The sequence below is a fragment of the Malaclemys terrapin genome, chromosome 11, assembly GCF_027887155.1.
Source record: "Malaclemys terrapin pileata isolate rMalTer1 chromosome 11, rMalTer1.hap1, whole genome shotgun sequence".
Lineage (NCBI taxonomy): Eukaryota > Metazoa > Chordata > Testudines > Emydidae > Malaclemys > Malaclemys terrapin.
The window spans coordinates 68,792,275-68,816,794 of record NC_071515.1 but is presented as its reverse complement, the minus strand read 5'-3'; the positions used below and the strand labels follow the sequence as shown (position 1 = coordinate 68,816,794).

The window sequence follows — 24,520 nt, the reverse complement described above, 5'->3', positions numbered from 1 at the left end:
GAAGGCGGATTTGGGCCCTCTGCCTTTATCCTCATACCACTGAACTTGCTCCCTTTCCTGCCCACAACTGTAAGAATTAAGTATGGAATGTTAGCCTTAACTTGGATTTCCTGGGCTTAGGTGGATAAAGCCAAAATTCCTTTGCTTTTTCCCCTCCAACAGCTATAGCATTAAGCATCAACACCATCCTTTCTCCTCCCATGGAGGATATTAGCCTCTAACACTACCACAGGATCTTCCCACAGGTCAGGGCGACCAGCTCCATCTAATGATCCAGGCTAGCTCCGCAGTTTAGATATTCATGCTCTCTTGTACTCTATAAACTGCTGTGGGTTCTCAAAATACATTTACATGAGCAAGATGGATTTGGGATAAATTTCCCCTCAAGAGCCTTCTCACTAAAGGGTTCCCTAGGGATTAAAGGCTCGAGAGTTGCCATTAGTTACTGCAATGAAACAACGGGCCAGACACACTTCTGATGCAACGCCACTGAAGTCAATGGAGTTGCACCAGGAATTAAGTTGTTTTATAACCCTGGGAAGAGGGTTGATTTGCTCCTTTTCTTTTTAATAAACGTTGCTCCTCATTTTTAAAGCATTTCCACTGGTAAAGAATGCTGCAGAGACAATGGGAATAGCACACACGGGCATGGAAGCGGCATGTCCTGAAAGAGATGGAAGCCTGTAGTTCTTGGGATAGAAGGGAATAGGAGCATTGACAATAGGGTCTACAAGGAGTGAGGGTTTTCCAAGCAAGAACTGAGCTGGCTCATGAAGTAGAAGAATATGGTGCCAGGCCCTTGGATGGAGGTGAGATATTGCAATAGAAACCACATTTGCTGTAAGAAATCCCAACTTCAGACAACATTATTGAGTTCTCTCTAAAAAAAATATATCACACAAATTTATAGCACTAGCTGGCCAAGAACCACCACAGCCTCAGAGCTTCCTCACAGCAAAACCTGCTATTAAAGATTCAAGTTGTGACCAAAGCATTTCTTTCTATAACCATCCCTCATCTCCCTTGCCGCCACTAAAAACACACTGCATCAAGAATTAGTCAGACAGTAGTCTTGTGCCTTTTTTAAAGTATGGAGACAATCTTTCAAAGTATGGCATCTCTGAACTGACAGAGGACCCCTTTCCCACACCCTCCTCCTCCAAAGCTCCTAGTCTCCATTGGTCGGTAATATAGTGATTAATGCCAGACTAGACATCAACATTTGATAGAAGCAGAGGAAGCAGTTTTAGGAAGAGAAATGGTTCATTTAAAGGCCAACACCTGTTAGCAGTTCCCTAGAAGGCAAGGGATTTTACATCCTCTCTCTTCAGGGGCCTGTCACCACTGTCCCTTTAGGGATTTAATTAGATCAACCTATTCAAGGGAATGTAGCAAGACTCATTGTCCCACAGCATCCCCTCAAGACAGAATGAGGCATTGCAGTAGAGTTTCCTCAGTTTTCCCTTGGTCTTCTGTGACTCACCCCAGCGCCAATGCCTTCTGGGATGCTTCAGTGACAGACCTCTGGCTAAGGGCTTGTCTACACTTGAAAGGCTGCAGCAGGGCCACTGTAGGGCTTCAGTGAAGATGTTACCGATACAGACGGAGGGCTTTTCCCATCGGTGTAGGTACTCCAACTCCCCAAGAGGCGGCAGCTATGTTGACAGGAGAAGCCCTCCCATCGACAGAGCACCATCTACACTGGGAGTTAGGTCACTATAACTGTCGCTCAGGGATGTGGATTTTCCACACCCCTCAGCAGTGTAATTATCCCTACATAAGTTGTTAGTGTACACCAAGCCTAAGTCTCAGTTAGCCCCAACCCCTTCCAGGGTACCAATGTCCACAGGCCTTACACTCAGGCCTGTCAATATTTTTTCCCTCCCCTGTATTACAGCACACCACATTCCTTATTCCCTTGATGCCAGGGGTTCTCTCCAGCTGTCTCACTAGGGTCAATAAAGAATCCCCTTTGCCTCCCTCTTAGTTCCATGAGTCCACACTAGCCCCAGGCACACCCTGGCCCTCTGGCCCTATACTCACTTGGGCTCCTTGCCCAAGGCCTCCCACAAGAGACCTAGAAGCTGCACCTGTTTTCCTTTAGGCCTTTCAGTGGAGATTCTCTGCTTTCGCCTGGGTCTTTTTCTCAGACAACCCTCTACAAAAGGCTCTGAGCCCTTAGAAAGGAGCAGTTGGTCTACACTCCTCCCCAATTACTGCCCTACTGCTGGACTTTTTTCTTTTTAAGGGTCCAAGTGTGTCAAGGAGTGAGTAACTGGATGGAGCTGGCCTGCCCACCCCAGGCCTCCTGGGACTTAAAGGGGCACGCCACCCTGTCACAGGCACGTCACCACTTTTACTGGTGTCATGATGGGTCTTGAAGTCATTGTCACATTATCCTGTGGTGAGAAAATGCAAGGAGGGAGGATGAAGGAGTACAACGGAAAAGGAGCTGTTTACTGTTGTTGTAGCCATGTTGGTCCGAAGATATTAAATAGACAAAGTGGGGGAGGGAATATCTTTTATTGGACCAACTTCTGTTGTGTGAAAGAGAAGCTTTCTAGCTTACACAGAACTCTTCTTCAGCTTGTCTCTTTCACCAACAAAAACTGGTCCAATAAAAGATATTACCCATCTTGTCTCTCAAAGAGAAGAAGTGCTGCTTCAAGTTCTTATGTCCCCAAGCAGGCCCACAGTCCCCACTTCAGACATAGCAGAGGAGAAGCAACATTGCCCAGGCCAGGGAGAGGGAGATAAGGCAGAGCTCCCCATTTCTGTAATAGGAAGAAGCACAGGGCTCTCCACAGGCTGTTTCCCTGACCATCTCTGTGGGTTAAACCGAACAGATTACACACATGACCACTCATGCAAGCTACACACTGCTGTCACTAAGGAATGATTCCTGGACAGTGTTGCCCAGTGGATAGGGCACCAGGCTTGGTGTCACAGATTCATAGCATTTAAGGCCAGAAGGGACCTTTAGATCATCTAGTCTGACCTCCTTTATATCACAGGCCATTACGCTTCACCCAATAATCCCTCTATTGACCCCAACTAATTGAGTTTGATTAAAACATAACCCCAGGAAAGACTAGGGGAAATAAAAATGTAGTCCCCCAAGGATCTCTCATCACAGTTGTTGCCAGAGGTGCCAACTGAATTAAATGACCTGAATGATGGTTCTATGAAGTACTGTATTAACCACATGGAATGTTCTGAGATTACCACATGCAATTCATGTGCGTAGGGTGTGTTGAACCTGGGAAGACACAGATCCATGCCTCCCAAAAGCTCAGCAGGTATTATATCTTGGTTTTAAAGAAAAAAAAAACAGACAGTGTCCATTAATAACACAGAAATGGTATTGTTTTACCATATTCCACTCCATAATGTACATCCACATAACCGAGTTTACTACAAGGCTACTGTTTTTCTGCCAGGGTGACTCTCTGACTGGTGCTGATTTGCTGAGACAGGCTCCATATAAATCTGGCCCCCTCACCACAAAGACTGACTCGTTGCCAATCTGTCTGCCAGGAAGCCAGCTGGAAACAATATCACCACAATGTATAAGCATAACCCAAAACATTAACCAGATTGTCATTAGGGGTCAATGACTACAAGCATCTTTACAGACTGGAAGGGGTTGAGCTATGAAAACAACATACAATCAAGATCAACCCATGAGCCTACTTTATTTTTTAATAACACAGAAAACATCCAGCTTTTGGGTTGAATTCACCATTTCAGAGAATCACCTAGTGTAACCAGCATTACAGTCCATTTAACAATAAGACCATAACAAACCTATTTACTGCATCCCCTCAGCAAATTTAACTGTTATCACACAAGAGTCTGGAGGGGAGGGAAGGGGAAATGAACTTTGGGCTTGACTCTTGAGAGATTCGTTTAATCCCTCCAAAGGATGTTGAAAATTTGGAGAGGGCGCAAAAGGCCACAAAAATGATTAGAGAGCTGGGTGGTGAAGCATCTTACATTTAAGATGGTTTAAGAGGTCAGTCCATGTAGCTTATCAAGAAGATTGAGAGGGGACTTGATTACAGTGTATAAGCACCTTTACAGGAAGAAAATACCAGGTACTAAAGGGCTCTTTCATCTAAGAGAGAAAGTCAGGACAAGAACCAATGGCTGGAGGTTAAGTCCACACAAATTCAAAATAGAAATAAGGATTTTTTTTTTTTTTAAGCGTAATTGAGGGTTTGGACCAAACTATCCAGGGAAGTGGTGGATTCTCGGTATCTTGAGGTCTTCAAATCAAGACAGGATGCCTTCTTTCTGGAAAATATTTTTTAGTCAAATACTGGTTATTGGAATGAATACAGGGCTGACTGGGGGTTTGTCTACATTACCACTAAAGTTGCACTGGTTAAACTAAAGATGTGTTTTTACTTAAACCTGTGCATGCCCCTGTGTGGACAGTCTTAAATTGCTTTAAATGTTACTCATATTGATTTAGCTGAATTCAGTAAGAAATCAACTTAAACTACAGTGATATAAGCCTGCCTTGCATGCAAGTGAAGTCTGTCCACTCAGGGGTTTTATACTGTTTCAACGACATCAATTTTATTTTGTGTTTAGACACGGTCTAAGGAGGATTGTTCCCCTCCCCCACATTTTCTCCTCTACATCCTAGGATTCCTGGACAACGAAAAGTGCTACAGAAATAAGACCTAACTATAGTTTCCTTCAGAGAAAACCCAATCCCAGCACATTTCTTTGCTTGCCTCCCTCCCTCCCTTGTCCCCAAGGCTATGTTGTTATATTCTTTGCCGCTCTCCCAGAAAGGTAGCCATTCTAGCACAGGTTCTATTTGCATGTTAAATAGCAACACAGGGCTTTGCTACAGTATTACCATAGCAACCTCCAGGACACACAGCACATTCATACCCATACCTCACTGAACTGAAAAACAGAAGCCAGCTGAAAGCAAAAGTGACTTGCAAAGTGGAATAGAATCGGAACGGCAACATATTAACATTTGACAGTGACCTTGGCTTACTTGTTACAACAGACATTGCAATACTGAAATTCATAAGGGACCATCAGCAGGAATTAGTATTTCATACTTAAAAGGCATGTCTCTACACAGAACAAGCTATAACAAAGTTATAACAAAACAAAGAACATTCTGCAGTCAAGCAATAATTGAGATTGCTATTGGAGGCGTTGTGGTCTAGTGGAGAGAGCATGGGACTGGCACTAAGGATGTCTGGGTTCTATTCATTGCTCTGCCACTGACATACTCGATGATCACGGGCAAGTCACTTTGCCCTATGCCTCAGTTTCCACCTCTGTAAATTAGTAATGATACGGACCTTCATTGAAAAGCACTTTCGAGACTAAATTTATATAGCACTTTTCATCAGTAGAGACACAAGGTTGGTGAAGTAATATCTTTTTATTGGACCAACTTCTGTTTATGAGACACAAATTGATCCAATAAATTATATTACCTCACTCACCTTGTGTCTCAACTATCTTGGGACCAACATGGCTACACTGCATACAACAATGGAATATAGAAAAGTTATCAGATTTATTACACTGCAAACTGAAGGAATCTGTAAAGGTCTAACTACACAGAGAGAACATGTCCAACCGTGACAACCCCATAGTCTAAGTGGATTGGCAGCAGGGTTTGAAACCTAGACATTCAGCAATACAGCACAGATCTTTCTAGCATGAGCTAATGAAGGGTGGTCCAGTGGGGGGAAAGATGGGGGAAGGTATAATTTACACAATATTTTCCATGGCAACTAAACTCACCAGAAATTTGCTGTTTGAAAAAAAAAAATACAGGGACTTTTTGTCTGCTGGGCTGCCCTCATGCCCCAGGAATACTTTTTATTCAATATTGTTTTTATCCTAGGAAAACAGGATATTTCTACCCAATTCTGCACTGAAAAATATTGAACAATCATCAAGTATTCACCCTCCCTTATGACAAAAATATAGCAAGTATTTCTCACTGTGTAGCCTGGTGTTTTCTATTATCTTACATCCAGATTTCTGTATCCCTAATTCTCGTTCCCACTTTAGGTCGATTGCTCCTACTGAGGGAGTGCTGTCTAATGGCTAGCAAGCAGTAGACCTGGGAAAAAGGATTCCCCGGTTCCAAGTTCTGTCACTGTCTCACCTTTACATTCAATCACTTTACCGCTCTCTGCCTCAGTTTCTCCATCAGCAATTCCTTATTTACAGGCTAGGATTGACTCGGACGGGCAATATCACCAGCCTCGCTGAGATACTATTATTAATTATGTTTATTACCATAGTGCCTAAGGACCAATTGAAAATGGTGCCCCATTGTTCTAGGCACTGTACAAACACAGATTACCCGATAGTCCCAGGGCGAAAGAGCTTGCAACTCAATAGACAAGGTGAAACGGATATGCACATTACCTTTATTTTCTGGTATTCCAATGTGATAAATATGGTTTTTCCCGCACCACAAAAGGGATGCTTATTACTAGCAGAGTAAGTCTTCCCATTCCCTTCAACAGCTTGTTTAAGATGCTGAGCTGCAGAATCACGAAGAGTTCATGAACATGAAAAGCTGCCAAAAGCATTAGAGAAAGTTTACGAACACTGATCTGAACCCCGCTAATATCAGTTCTAAGACATCAAAATAGTCTGGAAAACAAGACTAGGAACAGAAAGTGATCAGGGAGCAGAGCAATGCCAGCCAAAGAATGTTTCCAGAGAAGTTTACAAAATGCAAGGCTAATAAAAAACTAGTAGCAACTACTAATTTTACACTATTGGACAGGTTACTCGGTTAGTGCATGGTTGTCGGTTAACACTAACTGGAATTGGCTAAGCAACATCATCATCTGTTTAAACTTATTTCATTAAGCAGATCACTTGGACCACAATTCATGTTGAATGTCTTCACCCAACACAAGTTCATCTTCCCTATGTGTCTGTTTAGGACAAATATTTCTATATGGCTTCTGCTTAACACTGGTTTCCCGTTTGATATAAGCACATTTTTTTATGGAGGAAGGATGGTCTTGTGATTACTGCACAGGAATATTTATCAGGAACACCAGGGTTCTATTTGTAGCTATGTCCAGAGACTTCTTGTGTAACCATGGAGAAACCACTTTCTGGCTCTGTTTTCACTTCCGTAAAATTGGAATAACGAGGCTCACCTGCTTCTCAGAGTGTTAGAGCACAAATTAATTAATTTGTAAAGTCTTAAGAGATCCTGCAATGGAATGTGCCACATAAATGCAAAATATGTATTATATATATTGTGTGTATAGAGAAGTATGTGCAATATTAGGAGTTTCCCTGAATAGCATTACACAGAGATTGATTCATATGGTTCAAAACAATGGCTCCCACATAGTATTACAATACTAATCAATGACAACATCATGCACTTTTACTGGCGATCAAATACTCCTTTGATCTTTACTGGCTTTCCTGTGGGAAGGACAGTCCACTCATCATATTAGCAAAACAAGCAATTCTCCTACGCAGCAGCAATCCAGATTACTACTAAAGATAGACTAAAAAAAAACAAAAAAAAAACACTGCAAGATATTGGTGACCTAGATTGCAGTACTGGTAGGTGAGCCAGACTGCAATACCGAATGCTACACGTCAATCTATTTCGCTGTTAGGCACCAGCTTTTCATGATGCCGAGCTTTTGACAAAATCGTTCAAGGTTTCAGAGAGACCCCCTGACAGCCAATCTAAAGTTTGCCACATGATTTACCACAGGAGTATGCAGATTAATGTTCTTCTACAGACAGGGTAATTTCCCACTCTGGCCACTGTCTCAGAGAGAGTCTAATGATAACTGTGCATATCCACACATTTTCAAAAACATGGGTTGGGTTTTTTCCACATGCAGCCTCTACATTCAATTTTTGTTTAACTCATTTTATTATAGACTACGAAAATGGGCAAGTTTATGGAAGGCCAACGTGGAGGGGGAGGGGTCGCAAAGAAAGGAAATACAATAGCTTAGGCCAAACTAAATTATAGTTATTTGGAGAGAGGAAAAAACCACTGAATGGTTCCATATTGGTGGACGAGCTTCAATTCTTTTTTTTTTTTTTAAATGAATAAACTACAGACATCAATAAAGACATCCAGAAATCCTAACATTATAGGAAAACAGGAATTTTCAGTCCACTCAATCATCTTGAACCACTTCATTCTGGTCAAACATAGCTGAAACTCTTAGAGGACAGGAAGTTACATACCTCATCAAAAATCAGCAAAGCTGTATTTCCGGTCTTGTGGGATAAAACAGAACCTGACAGGAAAAGATAGCATATAAAAGTTCCACTTTAAGACGATGAAATCTTTGTCCTGGGCTTGCGTTTAGCTTCATAATAACTTAACTTTTGAAGCCCTGGAGGGAAGTTTGTTATTTTTGCCTCTTGGTTTGTTGTAAAACCGTCTCTGTATCACAGATGGAGCAAAAAACAACTGGAAGCGTTTGACAAAGATCCTAATGCATCAGCTATTAAAATCTCCCCAATCTTTATATACATTAGTGTTTCCCATGTAATAAAACGAGCCAACAAGCAAAAAGCATTGAAAAGCAACATAATTAGTTTTGTTTGTCACAGAATAACAGATAATGGACAAGAACGGATATCTCCTTGACAGTTTGCTAGCTTTATGAGAAAAAAAATACATATACTATATTAGTTCTGTTTCCTCCAACATCATCAATGATGACACCTCCATTGTTATGCTAAATAGCTTCCCATTAGGGGCATTATAGCACGATTATGTATAGGAACCTTGAGAATTCTATTTTCAGGAAGTGATTGATGAGAGAGAAAGTGGAGTAAAGCCTTAATATCGCACTCTCTCTTTTTATATTGAACATTCAACATTCCCAGCCTTTTCTACTTTCCAATTCTTTGTGTTCTAAATGATTAGCTGAATTAAGTAGCCTGTGTATACTGGAAAACATTATGGTCCAACAGATAGGGTACGGGTCTGGGTGTCAGGAGATCTTCCAGCTCTGCAGTTACTAATCTGCCGTGTGATCTTGGACAAGCAACTTTACTTCTGTACGCCTTAGTTTCCACATCTATAAAATGGGAATATGTGACACTAAACCTCCTTTGTAAAGTGCTATAAGAAGAAAAGCACGATATCAGTGGCTCTCAATCTTTCCAGACTACTGTACCCCTTTCAGGAGTCTGATTGGTCTTGTGTACCCCCAAGTTCCACCTCACAATTAAAAACTACTTGCTTACAAAATCAGACAAAAATACAAGTGTCACAGCACACTATTACTGAAAAATTGCTTACGTTCTCATGGTTAACATATAATTATAAAATAAACTCACTGGAATATAAATATTGTACTTACATTTCAGTGTATAGTATATAGAGCAGTATAAATAAGTCATTGTCTGTATGAAATTTTAGTTGGGACTGACTTTGCTCGTGCCTTTTATGTAGCCTGTTGTAAAACTGGGAAATATCTAGATGACCTCTGCATACCGCCAGGGGTACACATACCCCTGATTGAGAACCCCTGCACTATACAATATAAGAGCTTGGTAACAGTATTACTCTAAACAGGGCCTTTGGCCTCCTTTAAATCCAGTCAGGTACAACATGATATTCATCATATTTCACTGATCATTATGACAATGAGCAATAATGATGTAACTGACTGAATTTAGAGGTGATCAAGGACCACTGTACATAGACTTCCTCAATAATAATATTTGCTGGGTCAAGTTTCTGTGTGATGTGCTTAATTCATTCTAGAGCAGGGGTTCTCAAACTGGAGGTCATGACCCCTCAGGGGGTCACGAGGTTATTACTGGGGGGGGGTCGTGTCAGCCTCCACCCCCAAACCCCGCTTTACTTCCAGCATTTATAATAGTGTGAAATATAAAAAAAATGTTTTAAATTTATATGGGGGGGGGGGGTCACACTCAGAGGCTTGCTGTGTGAAAGGGGTCACTAATACAAAAGTTTGAGAACCCCTGTTCTAGAGTAGCCAAATCCTGAAACCTACCTTTAGCTTTGCCTAAGGCACTACTCAGGCAAATCTCCCAGTGACTCCAATGAGAGTGTTTTACCTAAGCAGGTAATAGGACTGAGGCAAAATTGAGTGAGGACTTCTGAATTTGGCCCAACATCAAGACAGACGATACCAAAAAGACACCCTCCTGCTCATTCTTCTCAACTGTCCCCCATTATGATGGACTCCCTTCATCCCACACAAACCTGGTATGGGCCCTTCTTTATTAATGTAAATCATATAAGAAACAGCGAATCATGATACAGACAACTTGCCAGGAGCCTGAGGGACAGAATTAACTGGCATGGCTCTCAACCAGGGACTAGATTACACTGTTAAGGCACTGCCCTGAGTAGGGCTTTTGTGGATTTTAAGCACCTTTCCTCTTCCTTACACAGATTATGTTATACCAGAATGAACGACAATTGGGATAGATGGGGAGGACTTTAATTGCCACACACCCCCCCCTTTTTTTTTTAAATAAAGTACAAGTAACTGAAAACCAACAGTCAATGAGCATTCTGAATCCTGTGGCACATCAACTATATCACCAAGTATGGCATAGTAATTTTGAAAGCACCGTCAGCCCTTGGAACCAGCCAAACCCCATGCACACAAAAGGCACTTCTTGGCTGAAGAATTAATATGGCACAAATATATTTAATCCAGTCACAGAAGAGGTGACGGGGTCAAGACAACTGCTAGTGCAAGAACAGCAGCTTGCTTGCTGGCCTCATCTCTACAGCTCTGAAAGAGCCGACACACTGCAATGAACTTTAGCAATATTGGGGTCATTATACAAAAACATGTAGCAGCAAATTGACTGGGAAAGGGATTCAGCGAGAGAGTATTCTGAATGTGCAGTGTAACACTAAGCGCTTAACTGCAATTGGCAAGAGATGAATCTCATTGCTTTCGTTCAGAAGACAACTTGATGCTTGAAACTATAAACCATAAATTGGGGGAAGGAGGCAGAGTGGATAAAAATCAATGATTTTTTAAATGAACTTTTTTGAGGAAAAACCCCAATCTAAAGATAGTTTTAATTAAGATATCACGTTGTGGAATAGGGATTATAAATGCTAATTCTATAGTATGAGACAATATAGTCATGTAATGTTTAAGAAATGTTTTGTAAATGAGTGCCAATAGTTCATGGATTAGGGACCCAATCTTATGGGGTTCCAGGGGCTTCTGTATAGATTATTTAGGTTAATCTTTCTAGCTACCCAATGGGACTCAGTGCTCAGTCTAGAAGATACCATCAGAGATGCTTAGTTTTGCAGTTCTCAAACTCTGGATTTGGGTCTCCAAAGATAACATGCTTGTTAACAGCAAAAATGGTTTTAAATAAATATATAGAGGTGAGAAATAACAGACCTCAATCCTATTGTCCCTCTGCAAATTTGTGTACACAGAGGCAATCCCTTACCTCTCTCTAAAAGTGCAAAGTTTCAAAAAGTTAAATGAATAGGAGATTGTTGGGGGCGGAATAGATCTGGACAAGGAGAACTCTGGAGATAAATGTGAGAAGGGAGGGACAGGCAGTAGAAACAAAAGTGAAACTGTTTGAGCAGCGTATTCCAGAAGTCTTGAGGTCTTTCCGAGTGTAGCCTTCATTGATTTGAGTAGGGTTACCATATTTTAATTTTTAAAAAGGAGAACACTCCATGGTGCCCCAGCCCCGCCCCCATCCCCGCCCCCTCCCCTGGATGCTCTGCCCCCTGCTCCTCCCCCTCCCCTGCTTCCCGCGAATCAAATGTTTGCAGGAAGCCTGAAACAGGGAGGCAGCAGGTAAGCTTGGGCGGGGTGCGGCGCGGCACAGTCCAGCCCCCCTGGCCGAGTGGCTCCCTTCGGCGGCCGGCTGGCCCAGGGCAAGAGGCTCAGGCCCCGGTGTCTCCCGCCTGGCCGAGCACCCGTGCCCCCGGCCCAGCACCGCGCCGGCCCCATGCCCCCGGCCCCAGCCCAGGCCAAGCACCGCGCCGACCCCGGTCCTGGCCACCGGCCAAGTGCCCGCGCCCCCGGCCCGGCCCCCAGGGCGGCCCAGCACCGCGCTGGCCCCCGCGCCCGGCCCCCGCCCCCTGCCCCCGGGCGCCCGGCCCCTGGCGCCCACGCCCACCCCCTAGCGCCGCGCCAGCCCCACGCTCCCGACCCCAGCCCAGCACTGCGCCAACCCCGGTCCCAGTCAAGTGCCCGTGCCCCCGGGGCGGCCAAGCACCGCGCCAGCCCTGTGCCCTTGGCCCCGCCGCGCCCCTCGCCGGCCTCCCTATTTTCCCCGGACATGTCCGGCTTTTTGGGATTTCCCCCCGGACGGGGATTTGAGGCCCCAAAAGGGATTTGAGGCTTCCATTTACAATTTCACCTTTAAAGTAGTACTGAGTGTCAGTGAATGCAATGAGTAATATTAAATAAGCAGTATGGTAATAATAATTAAATAACTGCACTGACTTATTTGGTTTAGGAGAATCCATCCTCAACACATAGGATTCTGAAGACTATCCACCTTCAAGATCACCATCATTTTCTATAGTTTCAGAGTTATCTGCCAATGATAGTGTTTCAGTCACATAATGTAGGTCACATAGCCACAGTACATCTTAGGGTTACCATATTTTGTGCCTCCAAATGGAGGACACTCCATGGGGCCTCGGCCCCGCCCCCAGCCCCGCCCATGCCCCCTCCCCAACTCCGCCCCCTCCCCAAAGTCTCCGCCCCCTCCCCTGCTTCCCGCGAATATTAAATTCGCGGGAAGCCTGAAGCTGGTAAGGGGGGGTGTGGGGGGAGCAGGCGCGGCCCAGGCTGGCCCCCCGGCGGCGCCAGCCTGGGTCGGCTCGGGCCCTGGGGTGCCAGCCCTGGCCGACCACCCCCAGCCCGCCCAGCACTGCCGGCCCCCGGCGGCCCAGCGCACCCCCCCCGCTATCCCGGACCGGCTCCCGGCCCCGCGCACCCCCCAGCGGCCCGGCCCCGCGACCCCGGACCGGCCCGCGGCCCCGCGCACCCCCGGCTCCCCGCCCAGCCCCGCGGCCCGGCGCACCCCCCCGCTACCCCGGACCGGTGCACCCCCCGCTACCCCGGACCAGCTCCCCGCCCGGCCCCGCGGCCAGGCGCACCCCCCCGCTACCCCGGACCGGCTCCCCGCCCGGCCCCGCGGCCCGGCGCACCCCCCCGCTACCCTGGACCGGCTCCCCGCCCGGCCCCGCGGCCCGGCGCACCCCCCCGCTACCCTGGACCGGCTCCCCGCCCGGCCCTGCGGCCAGGCGCACCCCCCGCTACCCCGGACCGGCTCCCCGCCCGGCCCCGCGGCCCGGCGCACCCCCCCCCGCTACCCCGGACCGGCTCGCGGCCCCGCGCACCCCCCCGCTACCCCGGACCGGCTCCCCGCCCGGCCCGGCGGCCCGGCGCACCCCCCCCGCTACCCCGGCTCGCGGCCCCGCGCACCCCCCCGCTACCCCGGCCCGGCTCGCGGCCCCGCGCACCCCCCCCGCTACCCCGGCCCGCGGCCCGGCGCACCGCCCGGCTCCCGGCCCGGCACCGCGCCCCCGGCTCCCCGCCCGGCCCCGCGCCTGGCCCGGCACCATGCCCCCGGCCCCGCGACCCCGGCCCGGCCCCGCACCGGCCCGGCCAAAGAGGCCCCGCCCGAGCCCTCCATCCCTCCCTCCCGATTTTCCCGGACATGCCCGGCTTCTGGGGATTTCCCCCCGGACGGGGATTTGAACCCCCAAAATCCGGACATGTCTGGGAAAATCCGGACGTATGGTAACCCTAGTACATCTCACCTGTAGCAAAAAGAAAAAAAAAAATCTCCATCATGCAGAAACAACCATAGATAAATCTGTGATAAGAACCAGCAGATTATAAAAAGAGATAATTGATGAAAAAATTGCCCGGTTTGTTTATGCAACAAACTCTCCTTTCTGTAGGATTGAGAACCCACACGTCATTAATATGGTTCAGTCATTAAGACCAGGATACAGTTCACCCAACAGAACAGATGTTGCAGGCGAATTGCTGGATAAAGTGTATGAAAGAGAACTGGAGCAGTGTGCAAAAGGTCTAGAGGATAAAATTGTTAACCTGAGTCTTGATGGGTAAAGCAATGTCCACAATGATCCTGTTGTAGGTGCTTGTGTGACAACAGAAGAAGGGAATGTCTTCCTTACAGAAACAATTGATACATCTGGAAATGCACACACAGCAGAATATAAATGCTATAAACAAACTGTGAAAAAAATTCAAATGTTTAGTACACAGCTTGGTCACAGACAATGCTGCAAATGTCTCCAAGATGAGAAGAAATTATTCTGAAGAGCGTCCCAAGCTAATAACATATGGTTGCAGTGCTCATTTGATGCACCTTCTAGCCAAAGACTTCAGTGTTCCAGAATAAAGGCTAATGTTGTTGAAATTGCAAAATACTTCCATAACAACCACTTTGCAGCAGCTGCTCTGAAAAAAGTGGGAGGAAGCAAGCTAACTCTCCCACAAGATGTGCGATGGAACTCAGTAGTGGACTGTTTTGAGCACTATATCAAGAACTGGCCTAATCTGATGACAGTTTGTGAACAAAATCGTGAGAAAATAGATGGCACCATCACAGCCAAAGTTCTCAACATTGGGCTTAAGAGAAATGTTGAACACATGCCGAGTACCCTGAAGCATATTTCTGTAGCCTTGAACAAAATGCAGGGAAATAGCTGTTTTATTGCTGATGCTGTTGAAATTTGGAAGGAACTGAGTGAGATCTTAAAAAGAGAAATATGCAATGACAGAGTTAAATTACAAGCATTAAAAAAACAAATGGGACAAGCATTAGCTCCAGCTCATTTTCTTGCAAATATTCTCAATACTTGGTACCAGGGGCAAACCTTAACTGCTGAAGAAGAGGAGTCGGCTATGACATGGACATCCAGCAATCGTCCCTCCATAATGCCAACTATAATAAACTTCAGAACTAAGGGTGAACCATTCAAGCAAGATATGTTAGCTGATGATGTTTTAAAGAAAAATCACACCAGTGAACTGGTGAAAGTCACTTAAGCACTTGGATTCAGAGACTGTTGAAGTGATAATCTCACTTTTAACAGCAATAGCTTCTGCTGGTGTAGAAAGAATATTTTCTTCCTTTGGACTAATTCGTTCCAAATTGAGAAATGATTTGGGACCTGAAAAAAGGCAGGAAAGCTTTTTTTTCTTTTCCAGATTATGAACAAACAGGAAAATGAAAGTGAAGACGACTGAGTTAGCTGCAGAAGCCAGTATTTTAAGTTTCTCATGTTGACCTGGCTGACAGTCGATTTAATTTGTTTTTTTAAATATTTCATTTAACTATTTTAGTTAAAAACAATTTTAACAAAAACAAACCTGATTTTAAAAAACTTGAATGTTTAACTAAAAACAAAACAAGAATTTTTGAAATATTATATGTTTGCTGTTGAAGAAAAAAATCCAGAATACATAACATTATTGTTTTAGTTAAATAAAACAATTTAAATGACTGTCTGGTGATGTTCTCCTCCTAATACAGCATGGGAAGAAAATCCTCTAAATATTAATGATTAACCTGTTGAATTGGAGATAGTTCACCTCCCAATGACTTCATAAATATCTGCTTCAATTACCTTTGGTAAATGAAATAACCAATCATTCATTTTCTGATATAGCTGTAAAACTAATCTGAAAAGTTTTCAAAATAAATCACTTTAAAAATGTATAGTGTGTACCGTCTAAAAACGAAACCCACATCTCTGAGTTGTGAAGTATATGTATTAAGGTAATAACAACCAACAAGAATTCACTTTTATATAGAAATCCATGATTAAATCGAGTCTTCCTGACAGTGATTTAAATCAAATCCACCCTGGAAGAGGGGGAAGAAGATTGCAGCCTCCAGACTGTATTTCCTGAACTATTAAAGCATAACCAATACCAGCATATGAGGAGTCTGATCCTCTGTGTGCTTATTCTGAAGAATTCCCATGGAAGCCAGTGACAGCTGGTTTTAAGGCCAAAGTTCCCCCAGTTTGGATGTCTAAGCACATGCACCTTAATCCACATTTAGGCACCTGTGATTTTCACAGGTACAGAGAGCCCCTAATTCCCATTTAAGTCACTTCAGCATCTCAGAAACTCAAGCAACTGCTATGTAGGTATCTAAATACAGATGCAGGTGCCGATCTGTAGGCATTCAAGTTTCAAAATTATGGCCCAAATCTCCATTTCTTTTCCTTGATTCTATTCACAATGAAGCATTGACCAGATACCTTTCAAGATGTTTATTCCTAAACCATTGTTCTGACAGATGGAAGATTCTCAGATATATGGGGGTTTCAGATGTAAATAATGCACAAAGACGCTTTAATTAAATAAGCAGTCTGAGGGAGAAGCTTCTGTAGACCCTCTTAAAATCTTAAATCCTGCAAACTGGATGAACAAAAGGTAGATTAGGCTCACATCTTAAATTCCAGTAAACCTGAAAAGCCTCAGTTAATAAATCACTGAGAGAAAGTTTCTCACAGAATCTCCCCCCCCACAGAAGTGTAAGCTAAATTTATTCCAGAATTTCAGGGTTTAATTTTCAGGGTTGCAGCTGTCTTCCCTATTGACTTCTAATCTCTGTGAATCAGGCCCTCAATTGTTTATTAAGGGCTTGATTCTACCCTCACTTACATCAATGCAATTCCATCATTGTGTGAGTGAGAGAGAGAGAGAGAGAAATAGCAGTCCCTGAGAATCTCCAGAGGCAGAAATAGTTGATAAATAATTATGAATACAAAACTTTATTAGCCAAAATTTCCACTAATTTAAATGGGAGTTTTGCCTGCATCAGAACTGCTGGATTTAGCTCATTAAAAGACAAATGTCTCAATTAGTACCTTATGACCTGTTTTATGAACAAAGTTATCAATCAACCTTTCAAGTTTGCAATCAGAAATTAATGTTCAGCAACTCACTAATCAGCCAAGTAACATCTTTAGTCTCATCTTTGATATGGGTTCACAGTTAGTATTTTATTCTATTTGTGGAGGCATTTATGTGCAGATAATTATTATAGACAGGCTCTCTACTGTAGTCAACAGTCCCATCCATGATTGCAGGGTTCAGGCCAGGATTGAAGAAGACCCCACAGTGTGACCGCAGACTGCACACTACAGGTTGTGTTTAATTTGTCTGGGAGCTAGGGTATCAAAAGGACGTGAGGCCAGTCTACACTAAAACATTAAGTCAACCCAGTTAAGCTGCTCAGCAATGTGAACATTTTGCACCCCTAAGCAATGTAGTTAAGCCAACCTAACCCCCAGTGTAGACAGCTGTAGGTTGATGGAAGAATTCTTCTGTCAACCTAATCCACCTCTGAGAGGTGGTAATTAACTACAGTGATGGGAGAACTCTCCTGCCGCTGTAGGAAGTGGCTACCCTGAAGCACTACAGTGGTGCAGAGTTTAAGTGTAGGCATAGCCTAAATTCAGTGGTTTTGGCCTGTACATTCACTACAGATTATTCCCATCTCTTCTCTGCTATGAGACATGTCATGTTGTTGTAGCCATGTTGGTCCCAGGATATTAACAAGACAAGGTGAGTGAGGTAGTATCTTTTATTGGATTAACTTTTGTCAGTGAGAGAGATGACCTTCCGAATTTACACAGAGCACTTCTTAGATCCACTGCGTAAGCTCAAAAGCTCATCTCTCTCACCAACAGAAGTTGGTCCAATAAAAGATTCTTCACCCACCTGGCCTCTCTTCTCTACTGTGAGACAACTCTAAGGCTCAAACCAAATCCCTGAATCTGAACAACCACTAACTTGTGGAGCGGAGAGGGGCTCAGAATACAAATGTTGGCCCCAATCTCTCTAATGAGCTGGGCCCAAAACTCTGCATATACCCATCTATATATATTTATTGTATGGCCTGCATCATCATAGCTCCAATTGTTTGTTGATCCCATCACTCCCAGCTTGAGTGCGTTGGAACTCTCCCCAAATCCTCAACCCCATTTGCATCTGCAATTAGTTTTAGGAGGGTTCTGAAAGTAATTTGTAACTGTTGATATATAATCTTTCTAGCACTGTACATTTAGCCTGCATGTCTTGGTTAGGGCTCTCGGTTGGCCTTAAGAATAGAATCTCTGTCCAAAGGAAGCTCTATAGCTCTTGGTAAGAAAAACAAAACACCACAACCACCACCACAAACAAACCTCCTCCCAAACAGGGCTAGAATCAATAAAGATTCATGTGTTAATTTCTGAAATCTATCCTGAGCAAATGGTACACAGTCATGTGTTATTAGGGAATATTTTCACCTTCAGCATTACACAGGCTAGTCAGAGGAATCTTATTAGACCATCCCCTGCATTTTCAATTGCATCATATAGTGGGGCAAGTACACATAGGGGGAAACACATCAAATGCTTGTAACAGTAGAGTATCAAGTTCCAAACTTCCTTGGCAGCAGACCCTTTGAGATTTCCCTACAAGGCCAATAAAGATTAGGGTGAGGATATTAACCGTAGTGAGCCTCTCACATTTACATAATATCCTAGCTCTGATGTTCTGGCTGCACTGAAAGCAGTAAGCATTATTACAGTAAGCCACACTAGCCCAGGGTGTATCACATCCCCTTGTAGCAAACAGCCTACTACTGGTACTAGCTAATGGTGTTACTCCTATAGCTCACGTGATAGAGGGCTGAGCTATGGGAATGAATGTTCATACTCCACTGAGGCAAGAGCTCATTATGGAAAGGTTATACTGAGTATTCTACAATAAAACTTAAATGCAGCTAACTAATGCTCTAAAAGTTCTCCCTGTATAGAGATAAGGAGGAAACAGTAAGCATAATATTGGGGTGGCTCAAACTGAATATTACTGAAAAATGCCAGGTGATAGAGAATTACTAGTAAATATACTATAGCTTAAGAGAGACAAATCCTCCCAATTCAGGACACTCCTAGACTCCACCAGTTATTTGTAAGTTTCCTAGCTGCGGGAGGGGAAAAGATCTCAAGCCTACAAACCAAAGTATGTTTAGCAAATACAGTAATAATCCAACCAGTGGGGAAAACCAGAGGAGGAAAATGTATCTGCAGGCTGGGAATTTATTGAACATTTAGGTGCAAAGTCTGCCCCTATCTCCAGGGCCAGAGGGGTCCCAATGGAGGGACCCACATGGTTCCACCACCAACGGGCAAAGGACAAATTTTGGGGAGTCACTGCAGAAGGAATATCTCCCCTTGCAGGTCACTTAGCCCAACTCAGCACGGGCTGCTTGCTTGGAATAATTTAGGGGCAGGGTAAAGAGGAACCTAACATAGCATTTATCCTCCAGCCCTTTCCCTTGTAGAGGGCATGTTCTAGGCTCTGGAGCAACTCTGCCACCACTCTTCAGCCTTGGGAGGAGTATTTCTCCCTAAGCATCTCCCTGCACCCAGCCAGAATACTTGGTCTGGGGACCTGATTTGCACTTTACAGACAAGGAACAGATAGTTTAGAGGGAGAATGTACCCATCTTTGTATCAGAGATCTCCAGACTTTGCTAGTCAATTTCATGCCATTCCATCCAGGAAGTGATGCCAAGCTAATAGCCAGATGTGCGCAGACAGGAGGTGGGAGGATTAAGTGGAAAAGAATTCCAAAGTGTGCTACTCTATGGCATGAAGTTAGAGTGCTGAGAAGTAATTTCCCCCTCCTCCCAGCAAGCTAATAATTTTAAGTATCCCACCCCCTTCCACCACTATTTATGCATTATATCTGAATATGGTCAATAGAATTTAACCCCGGGATGAGGCACTCAGGGCTTTGAGCAACACTATAAAAATTATGTTAACAGTCCACAATATTACAATAAAAAAATCTTAAAACTTCAAAGAACATAAGTATACATTGGAAGAAACATTTCTATGTATCTGAATGCACTTACTTTATATTTTAAAGACCCAAAAGATGTTTGAGTGAAAGTAGTTGCGGTGGTAATTACAACCTAACCCACTGAAATCTGCTCTAGACAAGTCTTTGCCGCTAGCAAACAGAAGACATTTGTGGTTTTTTTTTTAATTAATAATTGATAAGAGGATATGCTGTACTACTTGTTTTTCAAAATAATGAATTCCTGGTAATCTAGGCTCAGTCCTGCAGTCCTTAATCATGCAGAACTTCATGGGATGCCCAAGCTTTAGCTCTTGATAAGAAAACAAAACAAAAAAACTTCCCCCCAAAAATACAGGGCCAGAACCAATAAAGAGCCATGTGTTAGTTTCTGAGATCGATCCTGAGCAAATGATGCACAACTCCTATGAGAGTTTTGCAAGAGACAGGACTTCAGAGATCACACCATTGCTGGAGAGGTTTTAATTTTGTGGGAAACCAAGACTCCGGTCTTCCAAGTGCTTAACTACATGCTTCTCTACTTATGCAAGAAGTCCCTGTTGACTTCAGTAGGGCTACTCAAGCGTCCAGTTCTTGTGCATCAGTGTTTTGGCATCAGGGTCTGCTGGAACATGAACTGTATTTTTCTATCACTGGCTGCCGCTTAGTACTAGGGTACATCTCCATGACAGATCCCAGATGGGGTAAATCACCCTTGCTCCGTTGACTTCAGTACATTTTTTATTTCAATTGAGCTAGGGTGTTTTACATCAGATGAGGATTTGTCCCTGTGTTTGTCTTCCTCCCTCCCCCACACTTGGCACAAGAGCCTTCTTCCCTGCAGCTCCTGCCATCCGGAACACCTTTCTTCCTCAGCATCTCAAACCTCAGCTGAGCACATCTCTTTATTCTCTCGCGTGAGTGCACCACTTAAACGACACAATAGCGGATTGAGAGAGAAATCAGCTCTGGGCAGCCTTTTGAAATACAGTTACTATGAAAGAAGCTATTCACAAAATCCGACCGTGGCTCTGGGGGGAGTATGTGCTACTTTGTATGAAGCATGAGAATATAAAAATAAATGGCACTGAAGTGTGCGTTAGCCAAGGAGGAGCTCTGACCTTCGCTCGGGAGATTAGTTGCAAAGTCCCTGTCCACAAAATCCCAAACGATGCAAAACAGCTTCAGGCTCTGCAATGTCGCTTCCTGTTGTCTCTCCCCCTCACTGTCACCTCGCGACTGGTTTCCAAACGGCCTCTCACACAGAGCTAGGGCTGGGAGAAGGAAAGTTTTCATTCCCTCCCGTTCTCCTCTCAGCTCTAAACCCAGCCAGGGCATTTCACACCGGCTGGTTTCGAGCCCACTCCCACAACCCCTTTATAAAACACTGGGCAAACTGGTTTGCATGGGTAGGGAAATCAAACCATGCAGTACCCCGCATTCACATGCGAGAGCTTTCCAAGGAGCTCCGAGCCCACAGCGATCTCAGGCTCGGCTTGCTAGCAGCTGAAAGCACACCGAGTTAGCCAGGGAGCTGGGCTCCTTCGCGTGCACCGACCCTGCTGCTGAAGCGGACCCTGTTTGCAAAAGTAATTTCCAATCAGGCCGAGTCTGCAGGCAGAGGAGAATTGCCCCCGGCGGAAGGCGGCTCAGACACAACCTGCTCCCTGGCTCGCCGCCCGCGCCGGGCAATTTACAAGGTCTCTCCCCAGCCAGCAATAGGAGCGGGTGGTTCAGAAAGGAGCAGCGCCGAGAGCCGGGGAATGAATGGGCAAAGAGGGAGTTACTCACTGCGATCTGCCGCGGCTGCTCTGGGAAGCCTCCTGGGGGAGAGAGAGACCCGGAGGAAACTTCAGCCAGCTCCCTTCCTCCTCCTGCAGAGTTCCTCAATTGCACCATCCAAGTGGGGTTTTTAAAACTTCCCTGCCCCTCACAACAGCGAGAAACGCGGAGCCAGTTAATGCCTTAGCGTTAGCAGGAGCCTTATTAGGCAATGTGTGCATGGGTTTGGGCTGGGGAAGGCGGGTTTTGTGCACGCGCTGGGAAAAAGTTTCAGAGACAGCCTGCTGCACTTTTGACAACAAACGTTGGTGACCTACAAGGGAGGGGTGAGAGCTGTGTGTGTGCAGTGGAGACGAATGCAGCTGCCTGACCTGAGACCGCTCGGTACCCAGAGCGCACACCTCCTCCGCAGCTCAGAGATCCCTACAGCAAGCAGCCTGCCGCGCTATCCCAGAGATCAAAGGAGCACGCAGGCAGGAATCAGGCAGTACAGAAAGGAGTCTGATTGGAGAGATCCCAGGAAAAGGAATCTTACTCCCAAGAGCAGATAGCACACAGAGATCAAAGGAGGACACATCTACAGAGAGAAGTTGCTAGATTGATTTATGGGAAAGGTCTGATTGTGGGTGTAAAAACACTATCAAATCAAGCTCCCTCCCTCACACCTGTGATAGTATTACACCCACTTTGCATAGGTGTGACAACACAAGGTACAAAGCAGTGGGGAAAAAAATGAAAGGCTGTTTTCAAACGTCTCTCTCATAAACAACAACAGAATTGGAGAAGAATTTTTGTGTAGGGTTTAAGATCACAGACACTGGGTGTTTTGGTTTTAATAAACCATTTACAGTTCAAAATCAGTTACATTAAGTTTTAAACTGATATTAATGGAGGGACAATATAAATTCTGTTCAGAAAAGTAAATGCAATCCTTGTTTTAAAACCTAAATGTATAGATTTTGGATATGGGTGTCATGGGGTCACAGCCCATTGCAGGATCAGGGCCTGTGTCTAATATTACTTGAATATTACCAAATTAGACTTTAAAATATATTAAGTTTATCTCTTAAATAAATGCAAGAATGCTCGTTGTTTCTTATTGGCAATTTTAATTACATAAGGGTCATCCTGCAAATATGTATGTAGTGGACAGGGGCACAGAAGTGTCAGCTTTGGGATAAATCCTCTTCTTGTGCACAGGCATGGCTCCCATCAAATGCAAGCCCCTTGAAATGTGACTCTTAGTTGTGGTTTGTTTCTTTGTTTGTTTAAAGGGTGGTGGGGTGGAAGGATTGCTTCCTCTGAAGTGTACAGAACACAATTCAGGCTATGAATCTCCTTTTCTCCCTGAAAAACCAACAAGGAGTCTGGTGGCACCTTAAAGACTAACAGATTTATTTGGGCATAAGCTTTCGTGAGTAAAAACCTTTTCTCCCTGGTGTTCCTTAAATGCCTCCACATTTAAACACGGTTACACAGAAAAAAGGTCTAGGATAAAAACAAGCACCAATTCTGTGCATTACTTTCAAGTGATGTCAACAGCATTACATTTGTAGAGACTTAAATATTCTTAATTCTAATCCTGGGATGAATTTTGTGCACAAAAACAGTAACAATGAACATTCTTTAAAAGGGGGCAGCATTGGATACCACTTTTGCTGGTACGTCATCTGTTTCACTGAGCATTAGCTGCTGGTAGATAAGAAGAGCAAGTTACACTACTAGTCTAAAAACCCTCTCTTTTGGTTCTCTCTTGTGGTGCTGTGTCTAAAGTGCAAGGCTAAGAAGACCCCTTCTTCAGCTAGTTTGAATCCTCATCATATAGAAACAGAAGCAAACATATATGGAGTCCAACTTCCATAATCTGCCTGGCCACTGGTAGACAATGGCTGTTTAACTGGAAAGGCATTCACATGGCGGCAGTGAGAGGAAATGGCACCCCTCCCATTATGCACACATACAAGTGCTTGGCATAAGAGGGGGAGCTTTCATGCACCCACTCACCCATACAGAGCTGGTCTTAGTTTTTTCCCATGCCCCAGCTAACCAGCATCTATGTAATGGCAGCACCTTTGGGGATGGAGCTCTCATCTGTCCAGCAGTTTTGACCAAGTGTTCGAAGCCAGTGCCACTCTATCTCCACTCATGCTTCTCTGAACCTTGAGTTTCACTTTCCTTTGCTCAGGGAGCACAGCTACTGGTGCTATTTTCTCCAAAGGCACAGGGAGGAAATGAAACATTTTCCCTACCATTGCTCAAATTTGGGGGAGACAAACAGATGGTACTACTCTCCAAAGCTCCACCCACTTGGGACGCCAAAATGAGATGCCAGAACGAGGCCACCCTCACAACAGATTGTGCAGATGTTCAAAAAATGATCATAAAGACTCTACTAAACCCATTGGGCTTGGCTTAGCTTCACCGGGTTTTGGATACAGCCAAGGGCAGGGATGGATTAGGGCATAGACACAAAAGACATGTCTTGCACTTCAGCTCTCACAGTTCTTCAATGATATCATAATCTCACTTTTGATTTAAAAGATGATTCTAGCCTTCACAATCATAAAGAAGGCATGACCCGAGTGTCACCAAGGAAGTGACGTTTGCCTTCAGGAAAGGGAAGAGCTCTGGCCATTAAAACCACTTAGCCCCACAACCAGCACTACAGCAGGTCAGGCCCCTGCTGGGATCTAGAGCACTGGCTCCCCCTTAGTGGAGCTTAGATGCTCCATTCTTTCCCTTTGAGCTTTTGGCTCCACTGGTCAGAAAAGGGCAACTAAAATGATTAAGGGTTTGGAACGGGTCCCATATGAGGAGAGATTAAAGAGGCTAGGACTCTTCAG

The 24,520-nt window shown here is 44.6% G+C and overlaps 1 protein-coding gene across 2 annotated transcripts in view; it reads right to left on the bottom strand.

The window, feature by feature from the left end:
* Positions 1-22,013, bottom strand: part of MYLK (myosin light chain kinase) — a 305,994-nt gene extending 283,981 nt beyond the window's left edge. The window contains exon 1 of one of the 2 annotated variants that reach the window (XM_054044298.1): positions 21,687-22,013. In XM_054044298.1, coding sequence (XP_053900273.1) covers positions 21,687-21,794 — 108 coding nt within the window. In that variant the 5' untranslated portion in view covers positions 21,795-22,013. The remainder of the gene's footprint in view (positions 1-21,686) is intronic. The other variant, XM_054044297.1, reaches the window with a different exon arrangement.
* Positions 22,014-24,520: the final 2,507 nt, after the last annotated feature.